General features: G+C 55.3%; 2 protein-coding genes across 2 annotated transcripts; one reads left to right on the top strand and one right to left on the bottom strand.

The window, feature by feature from the left end:
- Positions 1–5,877: 5,877 nt before the first annotated feature.
- ZIC2 (Zic family member 2) lies at positions 5,878–9,430 on the bottom strand. The gene is made up of 3 exons (XM_060080030.1): positions 8,344–9,430; positions 6,401–6,564; positions 5,878–6,228 (listed from the first exon to the last, which is right to left on the bottom strand). The coding sequence occupies exons 1-3, from the start codon at positions 9,413–9,415 to the stop codon at positions 5,878–5,880; spliced, it is 1,587 nt and encodes a 528-aa protein (XP_059936013.1). The 5' UTR covers positions 9,416–9,430.
- Positions 9,431–19,826: 10,396 nt separating this feature from the next.
- Positions 19,827–26,380, top strand: ZIC5 (Zic family member 5). Its single transcript, XM_060080117.1, has 2 exons — positions 19,827–21,345; positions 25,813–26,380. Exons 1-2 carry the CDS (start codon positions 19,827–19,829, stop codon positions 26,253–26,255), a joined length of 1,962 nt encoding a protein of 653 aa, XP_059936100.1. The 3' UTR covers positions 26,256–26,380.
- The last annotated feature ends 381 nt before the right edge of the window (positions 26,381–26,761 follow it).

Raw genomic sequence — 26,761 nt, 5'->3', positions numbered from 1 at the left:
CTCCAAAGAGTTTCGAGAAACCGCACGCGGCCGCACCAACCACCGTGGGCCCAGTGGGCCAGGAGTAAGAAAAGAAAAAGGATGAGCCGCGTCTGCAGCAAGAGTCCCAGCGCGGCTTCTGGCCAGGCCCTTGCTGGCTCGGCCTGGTTCCAGACCCCAGATTTTGTTAGGGGGAGGCAACATATAAGAGCCACCTTCATGCCCCCCCAAAGAGAACCCCACGCCCTTCCCAGCCCAACGTGGTCTGGAGCCTCCCCAGGCTTCCGCAGACGTCTGAGAAGCCACCCAATGTCAGAGCCTTAACTACAACTGTTATCTTTGAAATTATTATTATTATTATTTCCATCCCCCACCTTCTCTAGGGGCGCTGCGCTCCGTTCCGTTCCGCAGGACCACTGGCTTGGCCTCAGGGACAGAAAATAAAGCTGGCTTCGGAGGTTAGGCAAGGAAGACGCTGAGGCAGGGGTTGGAGAGTTGCGGTGTGTGCGTGCCCGGGGACAGTCAGCTCCTCCTGGTTTAACTGAGAGATGCGGCGCGACCTCCACCCACCCACACTCGGGGGTCAGAGGGTGCGCGGGCAGGCCGGATGGTCTGGCCCATCACGTTCCCAGGGAAGTGGGCCTGAGGGACCCCCGACGGTGGGTAGCTCCCACCCAACTTCGTTTCACGCTGGTGGCCACCTGCCCCAAATCTGTGCGGCTCAGGTCCACCCCACCCACGCGAGCCCGTGGCTGGGGGATGCCGGAGGAGGTGAGCATGTGTGAGTGCATGCGTGTGTGACTCGGTCTGTGTGTGTGCACGCGCGCGAGGGAAGAGGCGCCCCCAGCTCCCGCCTGGCGGCTGCGCTGGACCTCATCCCGAATGAGGGGCAGGCGAGATGCCAGATGCGGGGCGAGGGCGGGACGCAGGGCTGGAGACGAAGCGAAGTGTCACCTCTTCAAAAGCTCGTCGGCCCCTGGGAACAAAAGGGAAACTTGGGAGGGCGAAGAGGGAGCCCCAGCACGGACCCTTCCCCGACGGGGCCCGGGGGGGCGGGGCGGGAGTGGGAGGACCCGAGCCCCACGTACCCGCCCGAGATCTGGGTTGTGGCCGCGCAGGGGCGGGGCGGGGCGTGGACGCTGCGGCCCCAGTCGCCCCACAGCCTTGACCGTGAACTCGAATCCTCGGGCTGCCCTGGTTATGGTTTACAGGAGCTCTCACTGGTAACACCCCGTTCAGATTGCCGGCGCTGCCTTTTCGTTCTCAGGCGCCCAGCTGGTCGGGCCTGAGGGTTAATGCCAGATCACCCGATTCAGTCTGGAAGGATCTAGATTCTTCCCTAAAATAAAAACCCAGCAGCAATCTGTTGGAGGCCCGCGGTGGGGTTGGGGGTAGAGAAGAGGGCGACATTTCTCAGGCCCTGTTCTGAGCTGCCAGTTAAAAATAGAACCCATTCATTGCGTTCTGCTGGGGGTAGCCGTGGGCCGAGCCGCTGCAAGTTTCTGTGGAACGAGAGCCATATCAGACTGTAATCAATCAATCCACAAGTTTTTCTTTATTGAACGCCTACTTTGGATCCCGAGGGTCGCTTTCCGGGCCACGTGTCCGTTTAAGTGAAAACGCATCCAGTGGTTCAGCCAAGTCTTGGTGGGATGTTATTCTGAGGCCTTTATTTCTTAGCTCTTGGTGGCAGGCCTAGCGCTCCCTTTGGGTTATTTCTGTGACGTGATGTGGGGGAAGGTAGGACCCGAGTCCCTAGTGAGCACTCGGTGGGTCCCCTCGAGTCCCGCCATGCCACCGGTGCGCTCACCAGGGACCTACCAGAATCCCCTGCCCACCCCACTCCTGCCGACCTGGGTGGGCAACCAGTCGCCTGGAAAGCCCAGGCCTTCCAAGCCAACCCCAGGTTGCAAGAGAACAGTGGGGAGCACAGGGAAACCCGAACCTCCGGTCCAGCCTATGATCTGCCCTTGATCTCAGAGTTTTGTGCGGAAAATACACCACTCGAGACTGAAAACATCCGTCTGAAAAAGAGACAAAGGGACCAGGGGGTGGGGAGGAGGAGGAAGAGAGAAGGTGCCAGCAGAAAGGAAAGGGGCTGGGACAACGTGGGACGGAGGGTGCCGGGCCTGTGACCTGTTTCCTTTCGGTGCGGCCCGACGGGCCTCTGCCCTAGCAACCTCCCTTGCTCGCGCCCGGAGCACAACCGAGCTCCTGCTCCCGGAGTGACCTTCTCCCCCGCCCGCCCGGGGCTTCAGGGGACATCACTGAACCGGGAGATACTGATACCGATGCCAGTTATCATTGTGGTCATTAATAATGCAGTGAGGATCACGATAATTAATAATAATAATAATGATGGGCCTCCCGAGGGGGCTCCAGCTGCCTCCAGATAAAGCGACTCTCGTGTTGAGGGGAGTTACTCGGTGGTGGATGGAGCGGAGCGGAAAGGGAGCGAGTTGCGGGTTCTGAAGTTCAAGTTGACAGCATTGACCTGCAGGAACAGTCCCCCGGCCCGGCAGTCGGCCTCCCTGCGGGCGGCGAACCACAGCGCAGCTCTGGATCCCCTGAGGGAGGCGGAAACTGGCCTCAGTTTGGTGGTTCTGGAGGCAAGGCAGGGGCAGGTTAGATTCGGGTCCCTATAGGTGGGGGAGGGGAGACGCCTGCACCGCCCACTCCCAGGCCCAGGTACCTCGAGGCCGCGCGGGACCTTGGGCCGCCTGCCCCCCGCGCGCGTCTAAGTTGAGGCGTCCTGACATCTCTGATGCTCTCACACCTTCGCCGTCTCCCTCTCCCCCATCCTGTCTCCGGGAACGCGTAGGGCCGAAGTGAAAGGCGGAGACCGGGCCACACGGTCAGGTCTGTGACTTGTCTGGACAAAGCGGCGGGACGCAAGGGCTGCAGAACGGGGAGAGATTTCGCTGCAAAGCTGCTCCCACCCGCCCCCTCACACCCTAGGGTGGACTAGGAGGCCGCTCCCGGGCTGTCGTCCTCCTCACGCCAGGCCCCTTCCCAGTTTTATTTCCTGCTCACAACCAGGATCAGTGCCCCCGGACCTAAAAGGCCCCCGGCAGCTCTCCGACGTTCAGATCTGGAAAGCGATCCCGCCGACGCAAGGCTGGGACAGCGTCCTCTTCTTGCAGCCTTCCTTCTTCCCCCAAATGAGAAGAAAAGCCCCCAGGCCTTGAGTTGATACTAAGATCACACACACCCCCCTTCTGATCTTCTCCTTGGGCTCGGGAGGTTGTCTCAAAGCCAATAATTTCCACCAAAAAAAAAAAAAAAGTTTAAAACATTTAGAATAGACCATCTCATTCTTGCACAGGTTATGACATTTAATCAGATTCCTGCGCCCTCTCCCCCGGGGGCGGGGGACGTTGGAAAACTGTACACGTTTTCCTCACAGCTTATAATGTGTTCAATGAAATCTCCCAAGGATCACTAACATATGCCACTTATTTGAATAATTTTCCTTAATATTATTAGGGGTTATAAATTTGATTTTAATAAGGGATTGATTGCTTCAGGAGCTGGCGCTTAGGCATTTCGCTGGACCGTTGGGGAGGGCTGGCCCTGCGGCGACTGTCACCCTCTGGGACACACACACAGCCCCCAAGCTACAGTCTTTCCCTCCCCATTGAATGGGTAGCGTGGCCTCCAGGAGGTCAGGGTTGCCCTTCTCCCCAAGCAGCCCTCCAGCCTAGCCTGCCGGTCCCTGCGGCTCAGTCCAGGGCCAGAGGGGAAGGAGAGAAGCGCCGGCCGCCGCAGCCAGCCGCGCCATCGGTCTCCGCCAGGAGAGCCCTGCGCGCTGCTAGGCAGTCCTATGGGGGTGTCGCCGCTGACGTCCAAACCTTTTCACCGCTGGGGGGTGACTCCGGGACTGCCAGGGCCTCTCTGAGCAACCCTGGGACTCAGCAAGTTCTGGAAATGTCTTGATGGCTCAGGGATTTTAAAACAAATTCCCTCATTCCTACCCTTTGATTATTAAAATTATTTTTCCCTTCTTCCCCAGAGCATCTTGTTTGAAAACTCTTGCAGGGTAGGGGAGTGAGGCTGCCAACCTTAGAGAAAGCTGGTGGTCCGTCCTTTGCCTCACTTACTTCCACCTGGCCATTTTCATCTTTGTAGCTTATTCTATTTGATTTCACTGAATTCCTGAAGAGGTCCTCTTTTCATTGGGGGCCGATGGTTTGTTGCTTTCCTAAATCAAAATGTAGTCTATTTGTCACCTTCCTCCCTTGAACATCGTGCTTATTGGTGAGCAGCGGCTGGGCAGATAAGCAGGATTTCTTGAGCAAGCTCTCTGTTTAAAATTTCAAGAAAAAAACTTTTAGTAGAAAGGGGCCCTTAAACTATAATCATTGAGCCAAGTTCAAAAACAAAGTACTCAGCTCAGTTTTAAACGTGCAATTAAAAATAACTGTACCTCAGCTTTTCAGAGGGAGGGAAAGGAAAGGGGGCAGGGATGAGGGAAAACAAAGAATAAGGAAATGTTTAGTGCTCTTAAATCCAGTCCAAATAGCTGAAAGAAAGGCATTCCCTCAGATAATGGAGCCATTAGAAACCCTGAAGGTTCCTGCAGCCATTCCTTACAGGGGATTTCCAAAAATTTAATTCACTCTCAGCTACAACACAAAGGACAGAGAAAATAATTTTGAGACTTTCTGCCAAAGGGGTAGTTTGGCCCAGTTTCTAGCATACACCTTCCTCCCCAGAATGCGAGGTGGTGCCTCCCATTCAATAAGGCAGCTGATCCAGACCCATGTCAGCCGTCAGCTGCCTCCCCCCCATTTCCTTGAATAAGTTTGCTAGAAAAAAATAGTATGTTCATGCAGTTTCAACACATTTTATTATATTTCTGTATGCATTACTCTCAAAACATATCACAAGAAATGATCAAACCACTTAAAACCTTCAAATAAAAAATCTGAAACAGTTTATGCCCACAATTGTACATATTTATAGTTAAGAAACATTCTTTATAAATATTGTTTCCTCTGTAGCAAGTTAATACCATAATTTAATTACAAATGGATAAATATGGTAACGGGTATTTACAGAAGGAAGGGTGTTATTACGGAAAAAACTAACGGCACGACGTTTATTCCCCCCCCCCACCAAAATCTTTCATACAGGAACTAACAAATTGAACTTGCAAACGCACTAAAACATCACATGTAAACCCAGCTAACAGAAAAATACATTCACAAGCGTTGGTGGTGATGTGTATGTGAGTGCTGTGGATCAGCATGTTGAAGAAACAGAAGGGAGACTTTGGCACGGCTTGTATTTTCCAGTCTATAGTTGCATGAAGTTTACAATCAAGTTGCCTCATAAAAAGGAACACAATATTCAATACCACAATACAAAATAAACCATTTTCTTCCACATTACTTAAAAAGAAACCGGGGAAACTAAAAAGAGAAAAGAAAAAGCCCATCACTTGGGGAAGGGAAGGGAAGAAAGGCAGGAGGAACGCAATCCAGAGAATTACAAACGGACAAACTTCTATACACTAAAACCACGTCGGAGAAGGAAGGAGTCCGCTATGTACAGTTTGTCAGAAGCCTGGGAAAGGGGTGGGAAGGAAAGCGCGCATGGGGGAAGGCATGGGGGGGGGTGGTTCAATTTTTTTATGGTTTTTTAATTTTTTATTTCTTATTTTATATTTTTAGCTTCAGAGACTCCGGAAGGGATCTTTTTGTTTTTCATGCCTAGATTAGATTTAGAAAAAAAAAAAAAATTTAAAAACTCCTTCTGCTGGTAAAATCGTTTTCATCATCATAAAAATCAGATTCATAATTTTAACAACACGGTCACAGGACGCCCTGGGCGATCGCCAGCGGTGGGCCGCTGCGCCAGGGTGGGGACCGGGAGAGGGAGAGAGGCCCGGGCCTCTCACACGTACCATTCATTGAAGTTGGAGGAGAGGCCGCTGTGGCCTCCGGCCGTCCCGCCGCCCCCGCCAGAGCCGCCGCCGCCGCCGCCCCCGCCGCCCCCACCGCCGCCACCTCCACCGGAGCCTCCACCCGCGCCGCCGCCGCCGCCGCCCGAGCCTCCGCCCCGATGCACCGCGGACACTGCCGCCGCCGCTGCCGCCGCTGCCGCTGCAGCCGCCGCCGCCGGGGAGAGGTTGGAGCTGCTCTGGGGCTCGGCGCTGGGGGACACCAGCCCCGGGGGCGTGGACGACTCGTAGCCGGAGCTGGCGGCAGGGGAGGACTCGGAGCCCTGCGGGGAGGACTCATGGACCTTCAAGACAAAAGCCGGGAGGGGAGACCAAAGGGGACTGGGTGTGAGTGCAGCTGCTGTGGGGTCAGGCCCCTGGGAGGAGCACCCCCAGAAATGTCCCCCCGCGGCCCCGGGGAACCCTCGCCTTCCCGGGCCGGCCACCTCACCCTCCTCCCGGCCTCCCCGGTGGTACCTTCATGTGTTTCCGCAGCGAGCTGGGGTGCGTGTAGGACTTGTCGCACATCTTGCACAGATAGGGCTTATCGGAGGTGTGGACGTGCATATGCTTCTTCCTGTCGCTGCTGTTGGCGAAGCGCCGGTCACAGCCCTCGAACTCACACTGGAAAGGCTTCTCCCCTGTGGACACGAACATGGGCGCTTGCTGCCGACGCCCAGAGCCCCCCGGGACCCCCATCCACCCCGGAGGGGGCCAGGCCTCCGGGAGGAGAAAAGAGGGGCGATAAGGGCCTGGCTTCCTTAAACAAGGCGGATCCCTTCTGTGGCAGAACCAAGACGAAATTAACTGCCTTGCCACCTGACAGTCGTGCTCATGAATTTCGTGTTTTACTTTTCTTCCAGGCTGACCCGCATTTCCTCAAATTTATGACGAATGTGGGGAAGCACCCCACTCCTGCCTGCCTTTCTATAGGGCTTCTTGGATTCGCAGCTTCTAACAAGTTGGTCTCGCCCTGGAGAAGCTGTTATTATGACAAAATATTTGGGGCATTATCAGAATCACACAGGCTTCTGGGCTGCTGTCGGCTTCTCTCTGGGGCCAGTAGGCAATTACGTTTGGAGTTGCTGTGTGTTGTTTGGGGACTGTGCTATGGATAGTGACTGAGCCAGTATTTTTCGTCCAAAATTCTGCAAGTTGAATTAACCATAATCCTAGGCTCACTTCCAGTCTTTTTAAAGAGAAGTTGGGAAAGAGATAAATATCGGAGGTAAGGCAGCACCTGGCGATTGCAGAGAGGCACAGGCTGGGCAGTAGGTGTGGGAGGATCAGCAAAGGCTTTCAGAATCTCCCTGTTTAATTTTCTGGCGGTCCCTGCATCCTGTTGCCAGAATTCCAAATGCTTGGAGTCATTTAGAGGTGTGAGAACTCAAACATTGTTCCACTTGGAAAGGGGACCATTTAACGTTAAATTCCATTAGCACCTAAATTGTTTTTTAAAGACATCCGCTCAGACGCAGGACTCGAAAACGAGCATTTCATGCAAATAGATTTCTCAAATTTTAAACCTTGTTAAAAGCTTGTCTCGCACCTCGGTTCCCTCCCTTCCCGGAAGAGAACAATAGGCCGCTGGCGCATCCCCACTTCGGAGTAAATATTGACGGGGGAAGTTGCTAAAACATTTGGCTTTCTTTTAGGAAATCGTCTGGCACGATTTCGGCTGGGACCTGGTCATAGATGAATAATCTATGAGGCGAGAGGCGCGTTCTTTCTCGGCTCCCTCTCTCACGCGATTGCCCCGCGGGGCCTCGCTGCCCCGGGCTCTTGCTGACCCGGCTGTCGGTCCAAGTTTAGAATCGCAAACCCTCTGGTGCCCATTAGAGAATTTCACAAACTGCTGCGAACCCACCCTAAAGCCCCGCGACCCACCTCGAAATGGGCTTTAAAAACGAGAAACGCTTTACAGCTTCGGCTCACACCAGACTCATTTTTAATGGGAAACAGTCCGGGTAAGGACGTTTGGACCCCGAGTAAAATAAGTGGGAAAACACACAAGCCTCTCAAACGCACACACCCGGAGCAGAAAAGCACATTCGGACAAGCTGGCAGAATCCTCTCTAGGCTCGATTCCCGGGCACCAAGTTGGAGAGCCGTTTTATTTTGTGCGTTCTATTTAGGACGGAAATTATTAACCGGGGCTGAGCAGACCAAGCAACTGCCATCACCCAAAGCACACCTTTGATGTTACCGTGATCATTTAAAACTCAATTTCCGCACATGGAAGAACCCAACCCAATAACATTCTTTCATTCTCCAACAAAAACAAGCTGCTGGCTCTCTCGCACACACAAAAACATCTCCCAATCCAGGGCAGGGGCTGGCGGTCGGCGCATTTCTCCCAGCCAACCAACCACGGCCTCTCTTCCCCTCTACGCCCCGTCCCTGTCCCGACCCGCGGTTACCTGTGTGGGTCCTTTTGTGGATCTTGAGGTTCTCGGAGCGCGCGAAGACCTTGCCGCAGCCCGGGAAGGGGCAGGGGAAGGGCTTCTCGCCGGTGTGCACGCGGATGTGGTTGACCAGTTTGTATTTGGCCTTGAAGGGCTTGCCCTCGCGCGGACACTCCTCCCAGAAGCAGACGTGGTTGCTCTGCTCGGGGCCGCCCACGTGCTCCACGGAGACGTGGGTCACCAGCTCGTGCATGGTGCTGAAGGTCTTGTTGCAGCTCTTCTTGGGGTTGCTCAGCTGCTCCGGGTCGATCCACTTGCAGATGAGCTCCTGCTTGATGCACTGCTGCCGCATGTAGCGGAAAAAGGCACCAGGGTGGTGGTGGTGGTGATGGTGATGGGCGGCGGCCGCTGCCATGTTCATACCCATGTTCATATTCATGGGGCCGTATTGGTTGTGGAGCTGCGCCGCCGAGTAGGGGTCGGTCCGCGGGCTGGCCACCTGGCGGTACTGATCCGAGCGCCCGAACACCTCGCCGGGCAGCCCGAGGCGCATTTGCCCGTTGAGCACATTCTGCGAGCCGTGCGGCCCGTGCTGCTCCGGCAGGCCAGGAAAGAGGAGGTGACCCTGCGCGTCCGAGTGCGCGTGGTGCAGGCCGCCAGCTCCCGGCCCGAACAGCCCATGCTGCCCGCCGCCCGGCGCCGAGTCGCCGAAGCCGCGGCTGCGGAACAGGAAGTCCCGGGTGGAGTTGAAGGGCGGCCCAGAGTAGGAGCCGACATGCGCGGCATGGGGCCCGAGCGCGGCGGCGGCCGCGGCGGCCGCGGCGGAGCCGGGGTAGGCGCCGGGGCCCTGCGACGTGAACGCCGAGCTCTGGCCGGGGGACAACTCGTGCGCGCCCGGGTTGAGCTTGAAGGCGCCCATGTGCGCGGCCGCCGAGTCCACGAAGCCGTTCTGCGCCGCCGCCAGGCTCAGTTCGCGGTCCTGCATCTCCGCGGCCGCCGCCGCCGCCGCGGCGGCCGAGTGGTGATGGTGGCGCGCGAAGCTGCCCACCCCGATGGCCGGGAACTGCGGCCCCGCGTCCAGGAGCATGGCCAGCGCGTCTGCCCTCCCCGCCGGCCCCGGCGAGCCCCGCGCCTCCTCGGCTCCAACTCCCGCCCCGTGCGCGGTACGTTCAGCGGCCGCCCGGCTCCGACCGCAGGCGGCGGAGGTGGTGGCGGCTTCAGCCCCGGGAGCCGCGCTCCTGCGCCCGCCGCCTCCGCCGCCGCCTGGATCTGCCTTGGGCGGCCAGGCGCGGAGCGAAAGCGCGGAGAGGAAGAGGAGGAGGCGGCGGCGGAGGAGGAGGCGCGGGAGGAGGAGGAGGAGGTGGTGGAGAAGAGTCCAAAGCCAGGCGGAGAACCAAAGTGTATTAAAGGAGCTGCGGCGGGGGCGGGCAGGGCAGGGGAGGCGGGCGGGAGGAGGGAGCGGGAGGGAGGTGTGGGGAACTGAGCGGAGAGGGGGGTCGACGGGGGGCGAGCGCAGCGGCCCCCACCCCTGCGCGCACTCGCGCGCGCACGCACTCACTCGCTCGCACGCCCGGCGGCCCCGGGGCCCGGCAGCGCCAAGCCGCGCCTGCAGGATGAAATCACAGCAGCCGCGGGGCCAAGGTGCCGGACCGCGGCGGCCGTGCGCAGGCCAGGCAGGCTGGCGAGGCGAGGACCGAGGAGACCTCCGCGCTCGGCGCCCCGGCCCGGCGCGCCCGCGACTCCACCTGACCGCGGCGGGGTAGCTGGGGCGGTGGACTGAGGCCGGGCGCCCTCTCCGCGGCGCGCTCTGTCGGCTGCTCCCTCCCCCGCGGCCCTAGCCGCGCCGCCCCGCGCGCGGCGGTATTGTTCGGCTCCGCGGCCGCGGTATTTAGCCCTCCTCGTCCTCCGCGCTTGGCATTGGCTGCGCCTCGTGTAGTAAACTGGCAGCGGCCACGAATTCCCCCAGATGAAGGAAGCTGCCGCGCCGCTCCCTCTTTCTTTAAGTTGTGCGGGAGGAGGAGGCGGGGGAGGAGGGGGGAGGGGGCTGTGGGAGGGGAGAAGGCAAGCAGAGGGTGGGAGGAGGGGACGCTGGGCTGGAAAACAATAACAACAATAAAAAAGTGTTCTCTAGCTCGCTCCCTCCCTCTCGCCGGTCGGCCCGGGGCACTGGATCCGGAGCGGGCGGCCGCACCCGCGAGGACCCAGCGAAGTGCGCTGCCCGAGCAAACGCGAAGAGGCTGAAGTAGGTTTCCCGCTTTCGGCTGCGGTAGACTCCGTTCGCCACCGCCTCCGCCTCTGTTTATTTCAGTGGGCGCCAAAGCCGCAGCCTTTTATTTTTTATTTTTTGTCTCCTCCTTTTCCTCTCCCCGCCCCCCTCGGCCCCGCGCCTCCCGCCCTGGTCTCCCTCCTTCCCTCCGGCTTCAGGCCGGGCCTCCCGCTCACACCGCCCCTTTAACGGCGGCTCCCGCCCCGCCCGCCCTCCCGGCGCCGCCATTGGCCGCTGAGGTCCCGTCAATCCGGCGCCCCCGCCCCGCGGCTGGTCCGCCCCTCCTCCCCAGCGCCCCTCCAGCTCCCCTCCAGCTCCCCGCCTCCCCGGCTGCTGCTGTTGGTGGCAGCCCGCCGGGTCTGCCAGCCTCCCGCTCTTCGTCCGCGCTCCTGGCGCTGCGGCTCCTCGTCCGGCCGGCCGCGGCGCTCCCCGGAGCCGGGCGGCCCGCATCGCGCGGGGCTGGGCCGCGGGGTCACAGTGCCCTTGGCTGGGCCCGAAAGGGACGCCACCCTGCGCTCGCGCCCTTCGGTTGAGGCCACCGATTCCCCGGGGACCCGAACCGCTCCCGGCGGGCACCTAAAGCGGGCACCCCTGGTTGCTCGAGAACCTGGCTAGCAACCAGGCCGCGGGGCGGGAGGTTCTGCGCGCCGGGACGCTGCAGACCCGGGCCTCCCCCTTCCCCCGCTCCTGGAGGGCGCCTCGGGGAGTGGCTCGAGGGCCGGTCTCCTGCCCGGTTGGCACGCTCCTTGTCCGCGCCCATCCCCCCAACACACACTTTGTCAACTTGTTCTGTGGTGTTGAACACACAGGTGCGGGATGGAGGGCCTAGGGAAAGCCAGGCGTGCCCCTTCCTCCCACCCTCCGGACACTCACCCAGACGCCGCCCCCTCCCCGGCCGCGGCCCCCAGCCGGAGCTCGGCGCGCCCCGCTCCCCCCGCCGATCGCGTCCTCCTCTCATTACGGCTGTAAACACTGGGCAGCGGCCCCCGCGAGGGAGGTGGTTGTTTGGAAGTGGTTTAAAGACAGTGTCACCCTCGGGGTGGATGCCCAGAAGCCCGGGACTCTGCCACGGTAGGGTGGGAGGTGTGGGGACGCCCTAGGCGCGCGGCCAAGCAAGGCTCCGGCTGCAGTTTGGCCGAGGGTCAGGCTCAGAGCCTCCAGAGAAGAAATCTCCAGACCGGTAGGGCTTAAACCTTCTAGAAGACATTTATCAAGCCTTCTCCAGGAGCGGGGACCACCCCCCGAGGCGGTGGTGGACCCGAGGCTGCTCCCCGTGCTGCGCGGGGCCTGCCTCGCGGCCCCGGGGCTCCGGTCATCCCCCAGGTCCCCGGTTGGCCGCTGCGGACATTTCCCGTCCCGCCGCTGAAAGCTTGCGCCCCAGAGGTAACCGGAGAGGGCCCGGCGGGCCCGGAGGCTGCGGAGGTGTGAATGGAAGGCCTGAGGCCAGCGCCTTCGCCTAGCTAGCGTGGGGAACTGCTTTTTAATTTATTTTTTCCTTTAAACAAATCTCTGCGATTTGAAACAAAATTCAAGTAAGAGAAAATAATCCACACGCATTTCAAAATTTCATGTTGAAATGCAATCCACAAAAACGCGGGAAGACAACTCTAGCCGGCGATCGCTGGCCGAACTGGGCTCTCCCGCGCCGGCACAGGCAGCCTCTCCCGGCCGGAGCGGCTCTCTCTCTGAAGGTCGGAGCGGGCCGCAGCCCCTCGCATAAGGGGCCCTATGCCCTCCCGCTGTCCCCCTTCCCTGCCTGGAGGGGGGTGGCAGAGAAAGAAGGAGGCCGGGGCATCTTGTCTGAAAGGGAGTTTGCCTGAAAGCTGGGGATTCTCGACTTCTCTAAAGGGAGGAAATGTTCTCTTCTCCACACACCTCTCTCTATGTCGGGGGGAGGGGGAGGCAAATGCCAAACTGCCCTCCTAAGCGGAGAGGGACCTGAGAGAGAGACAGAGACGGAGATGGAGACGGACTCCAGGCAGGAAGGCTGCCCTGCTACAGTGAATCTATAAAATTGCCCGGTGCACAGCCTTTCACACTTGCTTATCTTATTCATCAATATGTACGGCGAGGGAATTGGAAAAGCTTACTCCAAAAGTGTTTCCAAAAGAAAATATTCTCTTAGAGACTGGTCGTGAGAATAGCGATCCTGCACATCTCCAAACCTCACTTCCCTTCCTTCTCCCAAGCCATCAGACTTCTTTAAGTCCCCCTCCCTCCGCACTTTCTCGCCCCCGCTGCGCGCCTCGGCCCCTCTCCTCGCCGCCCCATTCTCTCCTTTCGCTTCCATTCCTCTTTGCAGCGCCCGTTTCGGGCCGACGCCGCTGGGCGCTCGCTGGCGCTGGGGCCGGGGGCCGCGCGGCCGGGTGGTGGGGCGGAAAGCTAATTCCCGCCGGAGACCCTGCGGGCTGGGCCCTCCTGGCTATTCTTTCCGGGCTCCAGTTCTCCTCCCTCTGCACGATACGGAGGAGCTGAGCCAAGTTCAAAGTCACGTCGCCGTCCCCTCTTAGAAGCGCTTTATTTCTCTACAAACTGCAAAACCCCTTTGCCTCAAGACACAGTTTTGTTCTGTTTTTTTAAAAGGAAGGAAAGGGGAGAGAGAAAGAAAGCGAGAGAGAGAGAAAACCTGCAAAGGATTTCAGAGTCATTGTCTCAAAAGTACATTTGCGCTCCTTGGCCGAAGGAAAAAAAGCGGCCAAGCTGAGTTCTGCACCCTGTGAATGAATTCAGTTTTTCAACAGGTTTCTAGAACGGCCCGCCGTGTCGGGGTCAGACCCTCGGGACCCACAACTGCCCCCATCGGGCAAACATGTGCCCTCTTTGTAAGTTTTCCAAAATTGTTCTTTGGAGATCTCACAGAGCCTGTGCTGGGCTAGGCCAGCGAGACTCCAGGCTTTGCTGCACGTGGATGGCCCTGTATGGTGGGCCCCTGGGTGCCAGGGCTGGCGTCCCTTTCCTGGCAAGTGGAGAGAATGACAGTGTAATAGAAAATTCGGGTTGCCTTCAAAAAAACAGAAAATCCCATCAAATACCCGGGCACTCATTCACTGAACACCTTGTTGCGGTTTGTGGGCCTCTGTAAAGGGTTGACTATGATGAGTATTTTGTGTACATATACATAAAAACAATGCAAATGCACACACAGCATACTCACACACACAGGTGTATCTTGTTGGCCAGGAGAAACCCAAAACAAACAAGCAAACAAAAGCGATCTTTGAATTGGAAAGCAGAAACACTCGGTGACCATACCACTCAAACTTTTAATTTTCCTCTTAAAGAAAGGGATGGAAATGGGGGAAGAGATGGGAGGGGAAAAATGTGGAATCAGCTGTCTATATACACTGGACAAAAAAAAAAAAAAAGGATTTCACAGGATTTCAGCACTATCCTCTGTATCACAGACTCATAAATTCAACAAGATCATCAACAGGATATTAAGTTGCAGGTCACCTTTGATTCAGCCTCTCAGCCACTCCTGGGCTGGGCGACCCCTGACCCATGAAGGACCACATGTGTGGTGGGGGACCCCCCTCCCCCGTAAAACTCACCTAGAACAAAAGATCTTTGTCCGAGGTTTAAAGAAGTGTAATGTAAAAGAAGGGGAAATCTGTAATGTAAAAGAAAGGGAAATCGTGAAAATCTCTGCCAATGTTGTAACTTTTAAGTACCATTTTAAGAAGGGGGAGATTTAGTGGAGGTGGGGAGAATCATAGGATAAGGCCCTCTCTAGTCTGCTAAAAGAACTTCTTTCTACGGTTAAAATTTACTGTTCTGTAACTGGGCTTATAAAAAGTGTCTATATTAAATAAATGCTCACCAGCAGTTTAGTGTTAGGGATGCAAATGTTTGTGTATTTGTCATTAGGGACTCAGAAAAAAATAGAAGTCAACATTTCTAGGTGACAGTGGTTGGTTGTGCTTTTGCAAAAGTAAGAGGACTAATTGTTCTTACTTTGTCTCCTTTCCTGATGGGAGAGTTTCTACTGCTGTAAAACAAAGCAAAAACAAAAACAACCCCCAAAACAGAAGGCATTAGCTTACTTCAATGTGTTTAATTATTTTGAGGGCCGTTACCCTTTGGGCTCCCAGGAAAACTACATCCAGGGAGGCCGAATACCGGTGACAGGCGAGCAGCTTTCCAATAAACTGCAGTATTATTGCAATAGACTTTGTAATACAATTTATGCTGTCATTCATAAATAACAATGCCATATGTCAACCATATTGCTTACACAAGTAAATCCGTCAACGTGTCACTATTTGATTTATCTCAACAGCTTCTTCAAATATTGAAGTACAGATATTGGAAGGGGTATGGAATGGGGGGAAACTACCCACAAAATTTGAGATTAAAAATAAAAGCACAACCTCTCCTCCTCCTTTATCCCCCATCCAAAAACATTCTAAAGGATAAAGCATGGAGGGGAGGAGAAGCACATCTTGCAGCCACCATAAAGAAATATTGGGTGGTTATACGAACTGTGAACACATAAGGGGGTTTCTGCTTCCTGTGTGGACCTTCTAAGCATTTTAAAAAAGACAACAGTTAGACATTTCCCAAGAAATTACTAATCTTAATTGTCGAATGTGGGTCAGAGGCTATTCTCCAACAACCCCCATCCCTGAGGGTAAAAATGATTGATAACCAAATGATAATATTTGATGACAGGTCAATTTTACTCAACTTATCTTTTCGTAGTGGGGAAGTGAAGAGAGCCGTAATTTTTCAAGGGCTTTTAAGCAATAAGGTCAGGTGAAAATGGGATGAGTCCAATTCTTGAGTGTCCAAAACAAACGAACAAACAAACCCCAACGTTTCAATTACTGTCACATAACCCAAGCTTCTGGGGTTTTATGTTTGGCTTTGTTTTTAATCCTCATTAAGTCCATGTTCATGGGACAGGGATCAAAAACTTTATCAAGAAGCACATTTTTGGTTACTCTTAGCCTCACACATAGCCGTGGAGTCTGAGGATTCAGCTCGGGCTCAGAAGGGCGGGAAACAGAGGCAACCCTCCGAGAAGGTCTCAGAGAGCGGAGAACTGTGCAGTGCTCCCTGGCACCCAAGGCCCCAGGGCTGGGTCGCAGGTCCCACGAGGTCAGGTCACCAGTGGTGAGGGCTAGATGGTGGGGATCTGGTCCCTGCCGAGTGCAAGCCGGGCAGGTGGCCGGGTACCTCATGGCCTAGTCGCCACCTGGCGAGCTTGATTTGGGAAAAAGCCCTTGAACCCAAAGTCCTCATCACTTCCGGCCATGTCAAAGCTCAACTGAAATGCGGTTTTTGTGGGCCCCTTTGCTCACCTCGCCCCGGCTTTAGAGAGGACTCCCCACTCCCTCTTTCATTGTCAGCTGATAACCCTCCTCCTCCCAGTTGAGCACCCACTGGAGCCCTCGGGCTGGGCTACAAAAGTCCTCTGAGCCCTCAAGTGACTCGGGGCACCCTCTCCGCCCTTGAACCTGCCTCTGGCGCAGCCCAGATGGCACAAGGCTCTCCAAACCCGCCGGGCACCCTCTGCAAGGAGGCCGCCCTTGCGGGAACCACGCGGGACGGGCGAGCCGTAAAGCAATTGCAAAGGCAATAAAAGGCAGCTCGGTGGGTCCCCCAGCTCCTTTCTTGTCCACCTCACTGTCCCCAGCGTACCCCCTCCCCTCGCCTGCCGAAACAATCAAACAAAGGCTCAAAAGCCAGGAAATGTCCAATTCACTTCCCTTAGAGTTTATTAATTGCCCACACCCATCGCAAGGAAACTTGGCTGTGTTCAGGGACGAACGGAGGGCACCGGGGAGCCGCAGACCCCCCTCGGCGCAGCGGGAAGCCGTGAGCGCCGGCCAGGGCATCCCCAGAGACCGGGCTCTGCCGCCTCCTGGCAGCGGAGCGCGGCGTGGCCGCCGGGTTCGGGCCGGCTCGGCGTTTACTGTCCCTCCCCACCCTCTTCCCGCCTTTGTTTGGGGCCGGGAGCCGGTTGGGGTTCGGGGTGCAGCAGAGAAGGCTGGAAATAGATGTTCCCCCAGGAGCACCTGTCGACCCCACAAAGGGCGTTTCCACGGATTGTCACGTTGCTGCCCCACATAAGCACCTCCGCTGCAGAAGTGCAGACAAGGGCATGGGTTTTGAGGATCCGCCCTGACGACCAGCACCACCGCGGAAATACGGGGCTAAATCCACAGGAGAACTGGCATAACGACTTCTACAGCCCCCTGCTTTAAAAAAAAAACACAAAATACAAAACCCACACTACTGTTTATTATTTTCTTCAACGTCCTGGAAACTGTTGGTATTTACTTAGGAAGTGTGACACAGTTATTGGGTCCTTAGAAACTCGGGATGTTAAGGGGTTTGATTTGGCTCCCAAATGGCTTGAAAAAGAACCAGCGCACCTGGGGTCAGGCGGGTCATCACAATAACAAAAAGCGCGTCTACAAAATAAAAAGCTCTTTTATAAAGAAAGGCAATCCCGGAAATCCACTGTGAGCCTTCCTGATGACCATCTAGCTAGGCCTATTCTCAGGTTTAATTGGCAGGCGGTTTATTGGCGCCTTATTGGTGTTGATTGAAATTTTGCTCCCAGTTCTTTCTTTGAAGAATTAGCATCTCAAGTCGATTACCTGAGTCAATTATCTTTTTAGGGTCTGAGTTTGGTCATAAATTTGTAAATATTCATTAAACACACTTTGTAAATATCTCTCTTTCTAATCGTTATTCAAATCTCTAACATTTCCTTAAAAAGTCTTTCTGTTTTAAAGCTTCCATAAAAAGAAATTGATCAGGGAGCTATATTTGAATTAAGACATATTAAATAGATGACAGATACATATCACGCTGTGTTTAACAAGAGTTGTACAAGGAGGCGGGTTCCAGATTCCGCACGGCTCTGCTGCACCATTATTCACATCTTTACAGCCTTTCCTTCATGCCTTCACCCATTAAACCATTAAATTTCAGCAATTCAATAAAACAAAGCAGTTATAATTTTGAGGAAAAGCTATTCTGAAGGAGGTAGAGGTACCCATTTTATTGCACAATAAAAATGCTCAACAGTCTATATTAAAGGCTAGGTTGGGTTTATTTTCTTCTTTCTTTATTCATTCTTTCTGTTTTGTTTTGTCTTGAACTTATAACCTGCAGGATTGAACGCAAAGCTGCCATTATGGAAGTATTGATGAGTATTGCTAAAAACTTCAAATAAAGGAAATATTTGAAGTGTTCTGAGAGGAAATGAAGACAGTGGTGACAATTGCACATATGATGCTTTCTCCATTCATAGAGGTGACACAGTCCTCCCTCCACCTTGCCTAGGTGGCTTGAGACCTTTTAAGTCTTTGAAAATTGTGGAAGGACTCTTCCTCTCCAATACAGATGTGGATTTTGTCATTGTTGTTTATTAAAAACTTTTCGTTGTATTTGCACTCATGCCTCTTATTTCCCCGTATTTGAGCTTCGTGAAACTTAAAGAAGATGCCCATTTGAAATCTGATTGTACTATTTTCTTTGTTTGCTTGTCAGTTTTATAAGAGAAATGACATTCCCAAGGTTCACAGGGAAATTCCCTGTTAAACATTGTTAGCACCAATGTAAATGGGCTATCAAATCAGCTCTTTTGAAAATAATTCTTACCACTTCTCAGGACGATCTCGCAGATGATGGCTTTATCTAGTCTTTAAAAGAAAAAAAAAACTTGGACAGTAAACGAATTAAGCTGCTAACATGTTTTACTGTATCCTAAAAGAAAAAAAAACCTACTTTTTAGTCATTATCCTTTTTTTTAAAAAATAATTTTACTTAGGGCAGCAAAATAAAAATTAAAAACCCTGAGCTTAATTTTTGAGCATCATGGAACATGGCAAACTTTTAAGGTGTTTTCTTGTTAAAGCTGAAGTGACACTCTGGGACAGTAAGGACCCTAAAGTGTGAGGGATGTCACATTTCTCCGCCCCCCCCCCCAAAGTGATGCAAGGACCTATTTCTCTTTTTAAAAAGATTTGCTAGCAACTCGCTTGAAAGGGATGGGGCTCACTTTTATTTTAGAGTCAGTTTTTATGGTTTTCAAGTAAAACATCTCTCCTGCTAGATGAGCTTATTAGAAAATAACAGGATAATCGATATAAATGTTATATATAATATACTGTTATATATAACAGTATATAAATCGCAAAGATACTGATCCAATAAAATGATTATTTTATTGGATCAATTCTAACTTGTGGTCCTTTCAAAGAAACTGAGGCACCCATGTGGAGTGCGTTCTGGACCGGAAGGAGAACTTCTGCTTAAAGGATATCGTTTATTTAGCCGCTTCCCTCTGGAGAGATGCTGTTTGGCCTGCCCTGCCACTGCTATCTCCGAGAAGCAAAAGTTAGAATCGCTGCCCGATGTTTCTTGCCCCCGGTAGATCTAATTGGAAGTGGCAGATTTAGAACCGATGAGCAGTGAGATTACACTTCGAGCCAACTCCTTTGAACCATGTTGAAAAGGATCCCATGAGCTTAAAAGTCGAGGTAAAACGGTTCCTTTGGGGAAAGATTTACTTTTACTTCACCTGGTGTTTTGCAACCAATAGGATTTTAATATCCTTCCTCATTCCGTCTACTGTCTGTGCGCCCTCTGTGAGCGCTCGACAGATTGAGTGTCCTTCCCAAATAAGAAGTTTCTAGTATCACCTCTACGAATAGGATGACGGGCATACATCTGTTCACCCTCCTCCCCCAGTCAGCAGCCAGGAGCTCTTCCAAGGGAAGGGACGCTGCATGCAGTGAGCGAAGGCTTTTGAATTTGGGGGCTCCCCCCGCCTTTTGCTCCCCGGGGGGTCCCCAGCCCAGAGCCTCCAGGCGCCCTTCGGCCGCGTGCCGGCGCACGTTCCCCGCAAGGCGCGTCATGGGAACGCGGGGCGCTGCGCGCGCAGGCCCGGAGCAAACTTTCTGCAAGTGCAACTTGGGAATCCCTGGGGAGGCGGGGACGCAGGGCTCCGGGAAAGGAAGGGGCGCGAAGCGAAAGCGAAGGCGGCCGGGAGCACAGGGGCGGATGCCCGCTGAGCCTGAAAGGGAGCCAATCGGTCAGCCGCGGCTGCTGCCAATCACGCGGCTCCCTCCAATCCCACCCTTGCTATTTCCAAAATCTCGGTCCCACTGCGCAGCTCAAATGTGGTGTTCGCTCTGCCAATCGCTGGAGGACAGTGGGAATAAGCAGAGTTCGGAGGCCCGGACAAAGAAGTTAAAGAGCGCCTAACATATACATGTTTTTGAAGGCGGGCAGAGGGAAAAAAGTCCCCCCAGTGAGGGTCTGTGAGTCTGATTGTGTAGTTCTGATGGAGACCCCTTTGAGCAAGAGGAACCCGCCAGCGCTGAGATTAGCGGATTTGGCAACGGCTCAGGCCAGGCCACTTCAGAATATGACAGGCTTCCCGGCGCTGGCCAGCGCGCCCGCCCACTCCCAACTCCGCGCCGCAGCCGCGCACCTCCGCCCTCGGGACCTGGGCGCTGACCCCGGCGTGGCCATCACTCCGCTCGGACCCGAGCACATGGCCCAAGCGAGCGCGCTCGGCCTCAGCCCTCCCTCCCAGGCGCTCCCGGCACAGCCCGAGGCCCCAGCGGCCGCCGCCCGCGCTGCAGCCTCGGTCTCGCACCCGGGAGCCGGCACCTACCCTGGCGGCGGGGGCAGCGGTAGCGTGCAGTCCTCCGCGCCCGCGCCCCCGCCCCCAGCCCCTCCTCTTCCTCCCTCCCTTTCACCCCCTCCCCCTCCTCTTGGCCTCTCGGGCTACACCACCACCAACAGTGGCGGCGGCGGCAGCAGCGGCAAAGGCCACAGCAGGGACTTCGTCCTCCGGAGGGACCTTTCCGCCACGGCCCCCGCGGCGGCCATGCACGGGGCCCCGCTCGGAGGGGAGCAGCGGTCCGGCACCGGCTCCCCCCAGCACTCGGCCCCGCCTCCCCACTCGGCCGGCATGTTCATCTCGGCCAGCGGCACCTACGCTGGCCCGGACGGCAGCGGCGGCGGGGGCCCGGCGCTCTTTCCCTCGCTGCACGACACGCCGGGAGGCCCCGGCGGCCACCCGCACCCGCTCAACGGCCAGATGCGCCTGGGGCTGGCGGCAGCCGCGGCAGCCGCGGCAGCCGAGCTGTACGGCCGCGGGGAGCCGCCCTTCGCGCCGCGCTCGGGGGATGCGCACTACGGTGCGGTGGCGGCCGCTGCAGCCGCCGCCCTGCATGGCTACGGAGCCGTGAACTTAAACCTGAACCTGGCGGCGGCGGCTGCTGCCGCGGCGGCCGGACCCGGGCCCCACCTGCAACACCACGCGCCGCCCCCGGCGCCGCCACCGCCGCCCGCGCCCGCGCAGCACCCGCACCAGCACCACCCCCACCTCCCAGGGGCGGCCGGGGCCTTCCTGCGCTACATGCGGCAGCCAATCAAGCAGGAGCTCATCTGCAAGTGGATCGACCCCGAGGAGCTGGCCGGGCCGCCGCCGCCCCCGCCCCCGGCCGGCGGCGCCAAGCCCTGCTCCAAAACTTTCGGCACCATGCACGAGCTGGTGAACCACGTCACGGTGGAGCACGTGGGCGGCCCCGAGCAAAGCAGCCACGTCTGCTTCTGGGAGGACTGTCCGCGCGAGGGCAAGCCCTTCAAGGCCAAATACAAGCTCATCAACCACATCCGCGTGCACACCGGCGAGAAGCCCTTTCCCTGCCCCTTCCCGGGCTGCGGCAAGGTCTTCGCGCGCTCCGAGAACCTCAAGATCCACAAGCGCACTCATACAGGTGGGTGTCTGTCCCCGGCCGCGCCGCCGCCGCCGCCTCCCGCGCCGCCGCCGCTTCTGCCGCTGCTTCTCTTCCTCCTCCTCCTGCTCGCCTTAATTTTTCCCTCCTTCTGCTGCTTCTCTTCGCATACGTATAACCCGGACATGTGACTTCTTTTTTTTCTCTCCCCCCTTTTTTTCTATGAATAAGTAATTCGATAGCACACACAGGCCCCGCGCTGGGTTCCCACACGGTGGAGTCTCCAGCGCTCCCGCAGCCCCTCCGCCGGGACCGGCAACGCGCTCCAGCCGCCGCCGCCGCCGCCCCGGAGCAGAAGCAGCCGCCGCCGGAGCAGGAAGGCGCCCAGGACGGTCGGCAGCCCCCTTCCGCCCGGCCCCCGGGAACTTGGGGAGGGCGACGGGGAAGGAGGGTCGGAGCCGCCCCGGCGGCTCTTCCCTCCCCATCGGATGTCAGGCCCCGCGCGGTCGCCGTTGCTCCAAAGAGCGGGCGTGCGAGGGGCGCGTGGGATTTGCTGCGGTATTGGGGCCGCGAGGCCCAGCTCGGTGTGGCCCCTCCTGGAGGGGAGAGGGGGCCCTGTCCCTCCGGGGCGGGGTGCAAAATGCGAAAGTAATGCGCCCCCGGGCCTCGGGCTTCCGGGGACCTTCCCCTACACACACGCGCACACACTCGCTCACCGTTACACACACCACAATACACCTTCACGTGCACACACACATCACACGAACAACTTCACACACCCATATTCCCTCATACACCCCTCCCTCATCGCTGGGACGTCCTTGTGCCCTGATGACACAATCACACTTACTCATTTACACACCTTCATATACACCTGTACTCACACGCGCCGTCACACAGTTTATCACACATGCCCTAGAGGGTGCTGGAGAAATTGGGTTCTGTCCTTTTAAGGAAGGTTCTCCTTGGAGGAGGACAGGGCGAGCTGCAGAGTCTCCCGCGGTCGTTGGGGCCTACCCCCCCCGTGGGACTTGGGAGGAGCCCCCGGCACTCTGGGGAGCCCTCCCGCCCCCACCCCGAGCCCTGCCGTAGGGGGTGCCACGGCCGCGGCCTGGGGCGTGGGGTGGCGCCTGTGGGCCGTGTGCCCCTTGGAACAGACGAGCGCGCTGGGCAGAAGCGCTGATGAGCGCGAGCGCAGTCGGGATTTATAGGGACAGACAATATTACCCCTCGGAGGACACTTAAGTAACTGGAGTTTACATTCAGTAATTACTTGGTTGATTTATCGGCGCGGCGACGACGACGAGGCAGCTGCCGGGCGTGGGCCGCAACGCCTGGCCAGCGGCCGGGGCCGAGGCACTGGCGGAGGGGTGAGGGGGATCTGCGTGAGAAGCCGGGTCCGGGGGCCCGAGGCTGGAGCCCCGGGCCTTGCTTCTGTCGCCGGTACCTGACAGGCCTCCTGCGGACTGGCCCGCTGACCGGCTGGGAGCGCGTTTTCCCCCGAGTTCCGTTTGCCAGCCCTTTTCTTTTCTAATCGGGATCAGTCCGACTTAATGATTTTGCCAAAAGGAAGCGTCCCGCAAGGCTCTCGTAAAAACTCCCTGGCCTGCTAAGCCAGCTGCTGGCCCCCGTGCCCAGCACTTGCCGACGGGACAGGGGCCTGGCGCTGTGAGCGGGGCGCGCGGGGCGCGGGAAGTGAAGCCGCCCCCAAAGGGAACCCCTAAAGGCGGAGCCCGCGACCTCGGGCCCTTCCCGCCTTTCCCGGCCTCGGAGGGGAGTAGATCTTCCCTTGGCGGGCGGGGGAGCTGCCCGGAGCTGAGGGCCGTTTCCGCCCGGGTCAGGCAAGGACCTGGAAATTCACTGCGCGGCAGCTGACCAGGTGTCGGCTCTCCGGCCCCCGGGGACAGGCAGCCTCCCGCCCCCCTCGAGGGCGGGCCCCAAGGGGGCGTGCGCGCGTGCTGCCGGGGGCGGAGACCCGGGCACCGAGGGAACCCGGGGCCGTTTTGTTTTCGGGTTCCTTGTGCGCAAGGTTGCATTCCCGCCTGGCTCGCGGCGGCTGCGTGGGCCTCGCCGGGTCCCTCGGGCAGGGATGCGAGCGCCCTGGCGTTGATGCTCAGACCCGCGCCGAGTGTTTTGGGCCGTCCCTGGGCCCCTAAGCCACTGAGCACTGTGTCCAGAGAAAGGCCAGGCCGGGCTCCCTGCTCCATCACAAGGCTCTCCCTTTTTGGGGGTTACTCGGGATCCCGGAACGGCTTGATCAAAGGGAATAATCCCCGGCCACTCCTGAAGGCCCATTTCCTGACCCACGTGCCCCCAGTTCCATTTATAACCTTCCTCTGGGCTGGACTCGAGTTCTCACACATAGCTTCCTTCACTCTCTAAAACTCTGTAAGTAGTTAAATTCTGACGTGACCCCTCTGTCAGAATCTGAAATGTAAACACTAGGGTCTCTCACCCTTTCTAGGCAGGGAGAATTTGCTAACTGCCCCCCTCCCCGTACGTAGGCCCCCCTGAATAAAATAGGCCATTCTATCACCCTTTGCCTTTTTTCTACTTTTTTCTTCCATCTCTCCTTTATCCCTGCTTTTCTACCTTTCTTTCCGCTCCGTGTCTGCCTTTTCTGGGTCTGATTCTTAATGCTTCTCTTTCAACATGTGCAGTGGTGGAGCCAGCAATGTCCAAACCGTTTATTCTGCACAATCCAAGATACTTAGCTTGTGCAGAAACATGAGAATTCTAAAAAGCAACATTGCACATTTGCATAGGGTGAATAAAATTACTTAAACCTCCATGTTGAAAAAAAGCTGATTATTTTTTTTGGAAGAATGCTATATTAAATTAGTATTATCCAACTTAAAGTGGAATGTAGAAATCAGGACAAATAACCAGTGTTTTGATAAAACTCGATTAACTGTTTTTGTTGCAGCCCCTCTACAGAGAATTTTTAAAGGTTACGATTATCATTGCATTATATGGTGTTTTTCCCTCTCTTTATGGCCCAAGGCAGGAGGTATATTAAATAATATAAATATGTTGTAAATATTAAATGATAATATTTAATTTTGTTTTTAAACAATATTTCCAGGTAGTATATGTTATATTCCAGGCATCTGAATACTTTTCAGATGTGCTAACGTACTCTGGCATTGAAGCAATTAGCATTGATGAAATTAAAAAAGAGAAAATTACACTGAAATATTTGTACAGGAAAGTCCACCACAGAATTTATGTACACTAAGCTATCTTAATAGTTATTTGGCTTTTTAAAAAATAAATTGTCAAAAACCAAGGAAAAGACCATATCTTGTGTGTCACCAGAGTAGCTTTTGAAATGTAGAGAAATTCAACTCTATTTTTTAAATCATTTAAATATAAGGAATATATTTGTTATACCACAATATGTATGAGATAACATGTTCAGTTATGGACTCAAATACATCAAGTTCATGGATACTAAGGTGAGGGGGGAAATTCATACTGTTACCTGCTGTCTTCCTGTTTCTGCTTTTTAATACCAAGGTGTAGTGTGGCTGAATGTCTGCTTGTCTTACTGAGCACTTCCACTACCTGGACCTGGGGCCTGGTGTTGAAAGGCCCCGTGCTCGTGGGGTGGGTAGGGCAGCTTAAAGGGGCAATGGGCCCAAAGACTCTGGTAAACAGTCGATCTTTTCTAATTGTTAAACAATGTTAGAATAAGAAGTCTGCTTATGCCATCAGGGGATGCCAGGTTCTGGCTGAGGCTTGTAGTCTTTATTAACGTTTGTTAAGGTTCTGTTACTCTAGGGTCTCAACTGCCCAGCAAGTTGTGAGGGAAGCTGGTACAATGAAGAGGGCAGCAGCCTGTTCTCTGCCCAGCTAGGCTTGTGAAAAACCTAGGGGTGGGATCATGTTTTTCACACATGTCTTTATTTCTGGAGAGAACAGGATTTTGGTGTATTTCCTTCCCTTTCCCATCAGTGAAATCCTGGGGAACACTCTGAAACAAAATGCCATTATTATAATTTTACTGCATCACCCCCAGTTTACTTTTAATTGAGAATATGTGTTTATCTTTTTTCTCTCTCTTTTTTTTTTTACGGTCTTCACCCAAGCTGTGGCTTTGGAAGTATTTTATCAGCATTTATCTTGACAGGGGATCGGCTTAAATTTTTGTGTGTATAGACCCTGAGGGGAACGAGGATGTGGGAATCTGGGTCCTAGCTGGATTTCAGTGTTAGAGCCTGGACCATGCTCTAGCCATTCTCACCTCGACCCCTACGGTACTTCGGGGTTGACATCCAGCCTCTCGCAAGCCCAGGTCCAAGGAGAGCCTCCAGGCCAGGGGACACCAGGCCCATCCCCGCAGTATCCCTTCCCGGTTGCATCCTGGAACATGGGAATTAGGAGTTAGGCTGGGAGTTGGTCTTCAAGAGGATGGGAAGATGCATCCTCATGTCTGCTCTAAGATTTCTCTCTCAAGTGAGAGGTCTCTGAAAAGCACTTGCTAACCTTTCCTGTGGTTTATTGCAGGGGAAAAGCCTTTCAAATGTGAATTTGATGGCTGTGACAGGAAGTTTGCCAACAGCAGTGACCGAAAGAAACATTCCCACGTCCACACCAGCGACAAGCCCTACTACTGCAAGATCCGAGGCTGTGACAAATCCTACACCCACCCGAGCTCGCTGAGGAAGCACATGAAGATTCACTGCAAGTCCCCACCACCCTCTCCAGGAGCCCTGGGCTACTCATCGGCGGGGACTCCAGTGCGTGCCCCCTTGTCCCCTGTGCTGGACCCAACCAGGAGTCGCTCGAGCACCCTGTCCCCTCAGGTGACCAACCTCAATGAGTGGTACGTTTGCCAGCCCAGTGGGGTCCCCAGTCACCTCCACACCCCTTCCAGCAGTGGAACCACCTCCGAGTCTGACGATGAGGAGATGTACCGGAACTCTGAAGGCGTGCGGACCATACATTAGATTTTATTAGTAATAATAATAATAAGTACAATAATAAGTGGCAGCCCTTGGACCGTATCCTGACCTGAGACAACGCCGAGGCTGAGACAAACTCGTGACTCAGACTTGCCACCGGGTCTAATTAGCCCTATTTATTCAGTATGAAACCCTATGGTGTTTGTACATTTAATTAATTTAATTAAGATATTTGGGTGGTTTTTTTTTCCCCCTTAGAAAACAAACAAACAAAAAAACCCAACCAAGCTGGACTTGTGTGTTGCAGGGGCACAGGACTGAGAGCAGGTTGTACCACATGGAAAATGAATGGAGAGATGAGTGAATCCAGACACACACTGCCAATGCCATATATATAGTTTTTACAAGGGTGAGAGAAAGAGCGTTCAGTCAGAACTCAACACGGCACCAAGGAAGGCCCTTTGCATTTCCTGGAGTGCCTCACGAATGCCTTTGACACCATCATGGGCTTCTCTGGAGCCTCTCTGCCTCCTGCTTGGGCCCTAATTCTG

This window comes from Mesoplodon densirostris, chromosome 17 (assembly GCF_025265405.1).
Source record: "Mesoplodon densirostris isolate mMesDen1 chromosome 17, mMesDen1 primary haplotype, whole genome shotgun sequence".
Lineage (NCBI taxonomy): Eukaryota > Metazoa > Chordata > Mammalia > Artiodactyla > Ziphiidae > Mesoplodon > Mesoplodon densirostris.
Note: the sequence above shows the minus strand (reverse complement) of the source record. Positions and strands in the feature narration are given on the sequence as shown.